The 6,000-nt window shown below is 38.4% G+C and overlaps 1 protein-coding gene across 5 annotated transcripts in view; it reads right to left on the bottom strand.

Annotated features, from left to right (window-relative positions):
- Positions 1-799: 799 nt before the first annotated feature.
- LOC139763627 (major facilitator superfamily domain-containing protein 9-like) overlaps positions 800-6,000 on the bottom strand; it is a 63,335-nt gene continuing 58,134 nt past the window's right edge. For all 5 annotated transcript variants that reach the window (XM_071689869.1, XM_071689866.1, XM_071689870.1 and 2 more), the window contains 2 exons: positions 3,213-3,446; positions 800-1,066 (listed from right to left, as the gene is read on the bottom strand). In XM_071689869.1, coding sequence (XP_071545970.1) covers positions 881-1,066; positions 3,213-3,446 — 420 coding nt within the window. In that variant the 3' untranslated portion in view covers positions 800-880. The remainder of the gene's footprint in view (positions 1,067-3,212; positions 3,447-6,000) is intronic.

The raw sequence follows: 6,000 nt of genomic DNA, 5'->3' as shown, positions 1-6,000 counted from the left end.
CTGAAAAATATAGAGTATTGCCCATATGCCACTATTTAATACTTGTCATTTATGTGTTTGCATCCATCAGTCTGTATGCAAAGACACGGGTTTTAGTAGGTAAAACATATCTTTTTTATAAGTTTATGTGAATTAACCTTCCTATTTCTTTTATTCACGGTAACTTATCGTAATGTAATGTTCTATCCCTCCACCCTATTTTTCCACTTGTGACTTTACAGGTGGGTAAATATCAATTCAAAAGCATGGAAATAAGCTTTTCAGCAACAACAGTTTTGACCAAACATTTCTCAATTTTTCACTCTGCGCAGTACACTTATTCTTCAAGTTAGCCTTACATTTCCATACATACTTCTACCTTCATACACAATAAACATCCACTGTATGTGATCAAAACTCATTATCCTGGCCTCATGGGAAATACCTCCAGCAATAAATATTTTGTTCACGGCTTCTGGCCTTCTCCATCTCAGTATGCCTCTTTTCATATCCTTGGTTATGAAATTCCAAGTAAAAATGATATAGGTAAAAGGATAAGCAGAATGTATGCAGTACTGGATATATATGTTGCACAAACATATCTTGAAAAAAGGTATGTTCATAAATACATGTGGTATAGGTACAAAGGAGGCAAGACAGACAAGAAGGTGAATGATATGTTTCTAAAAAGAAAGAAAGATTAATCATAAACACAGCATAAGAAGTAATGTTCAAGAATTCTTTCAAATCAGAAATGTTTAAACATGAAGAAATGAAATGAATTCCATGATAATCAATAATCCAGGTAAATAAAAAAAAATTTCTTTGTGCACTTTGGAAATTAGATACTTTATTTTACATTAATCTCAAAAATGCCCTGAAATTATCGAAAACATAACTATTATTCTTCTTTCAAATTCCTTCTGCGTGCCATGTATCCTGCAAGAGCTGCACCTACTCCTGCTGACATAGTTCCCATCACACCTGGTCCATACACACTTATTTCTTGAGTAATCCCCGCTATGAGTGGGGTGACCATACGAGCCACTGATGCTATACTTTGCCCAAATCCAGTCACAGATCCAACCTGTCATGAAGAGAGACATGACATGAAATAAAAAAATAGAAATATACATGTATGTAAGCAGTGTAATTATCTATCTGTAAATATCTATTTTTGCAATATGGGGAGGGAGTTCTAAACTTATAGGGTTCCATCTCTTATATTTTCACTTCTTATTTCCTTCAGTCCCAAATGTCCTTTCTATCTTTATGGGTTTTCCACTGTGCTTAGGATGCTGGTCACATTCACCGGGCAGAAACATAGGTCACAGAGTGTAGTGATGCTGTGTGTGCATCTACACAGGGATATTGTTGGGCAACTGAGCAGTAAATCTGGTGTCTTTGTTGTGGTAGCTGCTTTGTAAGAGTGACAGATCTTGGTATATCTTAAGTCAGTATTTGTACTGTTGTAGGGAAAAGTGATGCCCTGTGCATGTATATCTGGGGAGTGTGGTTTCAGTTGGGTATATGTTCACTGGGTTGGTTTTTGAGACTGAGTGGGGATGCTGGTTGTTTAGTGCTTGTTGGGTTATTTGTATGAGTATGAAAGGATACAAGTGTAGGGGCCTATAGCAAAGATGGAAGTGAGAAGGGCAATAATGAGGTTGAAGGTAGGAAAGGCACCTGGAGTAGATGGGATTACAGCTGAAATGCTGAAGTCTGGAGGAGAAAATGTGATAGAGTGGATGCATCTTATATGTCATTCAGCATGGAAACAGAAGGTTGTGCCTGAGGATTGGGTGAAAGTTATTATTGTTCCTTTATTCAAAGGAAAAGGTGCAAAGGATGTATGCAGCAATTATAAGGGAAAAAACCTGTTAAATTATTCCTTTGGATAGGGGAAAAAGAATACTTCTCAGGTATTCCCTGCATGTCATAGAAGATGACTAAAAGGGGAGGGAGAGGGTGGCTGGAAATCCTCCCTTTCAGTTTTCAGTTTTTCAAAAGAAGGAACAGAGAAGGGGGCCAAGTGAGGATACTCCTTCTAAGGCTCAGTCTTCTGTTCTCAACGCTACCTTGCTAACATGAGAAATGGCGAATATGTATGAAAAAAAGTGTTAAGTATACCAGGAAAAATGTATGTAAGAATATTAAATGACAGAGTGATGCAAGTGACTGAATGCATAATAAGCAAAGAGCAAGGGGTTTTAGAAAAGGTGGGGGATGTGTCGTTCAGATTTCTGTAGTAAAGATGACTGTGGAAAAGTATCTAATGAAAGCTTTTATAAATCTGGAGAAAGCGTATGACAGAGTTGAGTGAAAGGCTTTGTGGGATGTTATGGAAATATGGTATAGGGGGAAAACTGTTGGATGGTGTAAAAGCCTTCTATAGAGGAATGCAAAGGGAATGCATTGTGGAGTGGTCGACTGCATGAAATGTAATACTTTAAGGTGGCTTGGGCATGTGGAAAAAATGCATGACTGGGAGTTTACAAGGAGAGTGTATGATAGTACAATTAAAGCAGTTGGTAGTTGGTGCAAGTGGAAGACCATCTGTGACATGGGTAAACAGGGTGGAGAAATAATGGTGGGAGAGAAACAGAGGAAGAATGCATGGAATGGTGTATGCAAGGGAGGCATGTAGGGACAGGGATATATGGAGACTCTTTTGCTGTGGCCACTCCTTGGTGGGAGTTCCTAAAGGGAATGGGCGTGAGAGATATAGACAGATAGATAGATGGGTGTTCCATTGTGTTTAGAATGCTGGTTACATTCACTGGGCACAAACAGAGGCCATGGAGTTCAGTTATGCTGTGTGTGCATCTGCACAGGGATACTGCCGGGCAACTGAGCAGTAAATTTGGTGTCTTTGTTGTGGTAGCTGCATTGCTGGAGTGAAAGATCTTGGTATATGTTAAGTCAGTGTTTGCAATGTTGTAGGGAAGAGTGATGCCCTGTGCATGTACATCTGGGGAGCATGGTTTCAGGTGAATATATGTCTGGGGGATTGGTTTTTTAAGACAGAGTTAGGATGCTGATTGTTTAGTGCTTGTTAGGTTATTTCTGTGAGTATGAACATGTTCCGTCTGTCAATGTTGTGTTTCTAAGCATACCTCAGTGAATATTTTAATGGTTGTGAGAGAAAAGTTTATATACCTCTTAAGCATAAAAATCACAAAAAGTTCCATTAAATTTTAATATCATAAAACTATTTGAACAGTAAAGCTCACCTTTGAAGGTTTACATCGACCAATTGTGACTGCAGAGCTGCTGACTCGTATGACTGCTGAGCTAATGCATAGTGGTATTAAGCAGACCAAAAGCAAAGAGAGTGATGGGGCAACCGTAAGTCCAAGTAAAGATAAAGTCAGTAAAACTGAGCTGTGGTATAGCTCTCGCTGGGAATCCATGTAGAACTTTGATATTCGGCCTGTGAAGAATCCTGCTACTGCACTAATGATCCCCTGTTAAGAAATTTAGGAATTTAAAGTTACTTAGTACACAATGATAAAAGAAATTTTATCTTTCATATAAAATAAAGGAAATAATTTTGTTTTTGACATTAAACTGTTAAATACAGATGATCCAAAACAGCTAATATATATGGAAAATTAAGCTACAAGTATGGTATATATGGAGTGATGCTAATTACGCTGGTAATTTTGAGATAAGGAGTAATTCATGATTATAAAATCATGAGGATCAGAAACAGAAATAATCAGACAAATATGACAGTAACGGACTGAAGCAGGAAAATGTTCCACTATTCTAATGATGTCAAAAAGCCTAGAAAGAGTCCAGTACTTTCATAATCTAAATCTAATCATCTTTTTTCCATTGGAAATGTACTCCTAAAAAAAAAGTGAAATCACCATGTAATGGGACTCATTTTTCCATAAGATTCAAAGGGATGAAGGCAAGGTTATGATCACTGGATAAATTCTCAACCTAATTCTCACACAAAAACATGAATAAAACGCCAAGAAACACACAGTAAAATACAGGTACAATATAATTCAAAGTACTGAAAAAAATAAAAAAAACCTTAAGTATTGTTTTTAAGTCAAAATATAGCACAGTACAAACAGGCATGTTACAGTGTCTCTGATTTTTGATCCAGGCACTCAATGTACAAGTGAGCTTTTTAGCACCTAAAGGTGTAATGCTGGAATCATACTGACCTCCCTTTATCTAGATGATCATGAATTGTTCTCAATGATGTATCAAGCAAGTCAAGAATTCTGAAGACATCAACACGAGATTGCCCTGAAGCAAAATGCCTCAAAATGTCTAATTTTACTTCCAAGCTGATGCTTTCCTGCTCTTATTCTTCCAACAAGCCCAAGACTATCTTGAAATCTTTCCACTCAAACAGAGTGCAAGAGGTTTGAAAAGGCTGTGCTCAATATTACAAAATAAGAATGTGAGTTGTTGACAACTGCAATCCCCGTTTATCAGACTGGCTGCCTTAGCATATATCACCCTCGCTAGTCAATGACTTCTTGCTACTATTGTGCTTGGAGTTTAAAACTTAAAATATGGGAAATACTCAATATCATTGATATTCATATGTATTGAATAGAATTCTTCACATAATATTTTGAGGTATTATAAAGAAAAATCTTAGGTCACAGTAAAGTCTTGTGATTATGATAAATGGAAATATTTTCCCTACTTCATCTCAGTTGTGGTAACAAGTTCAATTTGAGATTGTTTTTATTATGATAGTATCCCTGTAACATTTCATAAATAGATTCTGTTCATTATATGTAGGGATAGGGGAGAAAGAATACTTCCCACGCATTCCTCCCGTGTTGTAGAAGGCGACTAAAGGGGACGGGAGTGGGGGCTAGAAACCCTCCCCTCCTTGTATCTTAACTTTCTATAAGGGGAAACAGAAGAAAGAGTCACATGGGGAGTGCTCATCCTCCTCGAAGGCTCAGATTGGGGTGTCTAAATGTGTTTGGATGTAACCAAGATGAGAAAAAAGGAGAGATAGGTAGTATGTTTGGGGAAAGGAACCTGGATGTTCTGGCTCTGAGTGAGACGAAGCTTAAGGGTAAAGGGGAAGAGTGGTTTGGGAATGTCTTGGGAGTAAAGTCAGGGGTTGGTGAGAGGACAAGAGCAAGGGAAGGAGTAGCACTACTCCTGAAACAGGAGTGGTGAAGGTACGTGATAGAGTGTAAGAAAGTAAACTCTAGATTGATATGGGTAAAACTGAAAGTGGATGGAGAGAGAGATGGGTGATTATTGGTGCATATGCACCCGGGCATGAGAAGAAAGATCACAAGAGGCAAGTGTTTTGGGAGCAGCTGAGTGAATGTGTTAGTAGTTTTGATGCACGAGACCGGGTTATAGTGATGGGTGATTTGAATGCAAAGGTGAGTAATGTGGCAGTTGAGGGAATAACTGGTGTACATGGGTTGTTCAGTGTTATAAATGGAAATGATGAAGAGCTTGTAGATTTATGTGCTGAAAAAGGACTGGTGATTGGGACTACCTGGTTTAAAAAGAGAGATATACATAAGTATATGTATGTAAGTAGGAGAGATGGCCAGAGAGCCTTACTGGATTACATGTTAATTGATAGGCATGTGAAAGAGAGACTTTTGGATGTTAATGTGCTGAGAGGTGCAACTAGAGGGATGTCTGATCATTATCTTGTGGAGGTGAAGGTGAAGATTTGTAGAGGTTTTTAGAAAAGAAGAGAGAATGTTGGGGTAAAGAGAGGGGTGAGAATAAGTGAGCTTGGGAAGGAGACTTGTGTGAGGAAGCACCAGGAGAGACTGAGTACAGAATGGAAAAAGGTGAGAACAAAGGAGGTAAGGGGAGTGGGGGAGGAATGGGATGTATTTAGGGAAGCGTGGGAGGTAGGTAGATTAGAAAGGGTAGTGAGTGGTGGGATGAAGAAGTAAGAGTATTAGTGAAAGAGAAGAGAGAGGCATTTGGACGATTTTTGCAGGGAAATAAGGCAAATGAGTGGGAGATGTATAAAAGAAAGAGGCAGGAGGTCAAGAA

Source organism: Panulirus ornatus, chromosome 47, assembly GCF_036320965.1.
Source record: "Panulirus ornatus isolate Po-2019 chromosome 47, ASM3632096v1, whole genome shotgun sequence".
NCBI lineage: Eukaryota > Metazoa > Arthropoda > Malacostraca > Decapoda > Palinuridae > Panulirus > Panulirus ornatus.
Note: the sequence above shows the minus strand (reverse complement) of the source record. Positions and strands in the feature narration are given on the sequence as shown.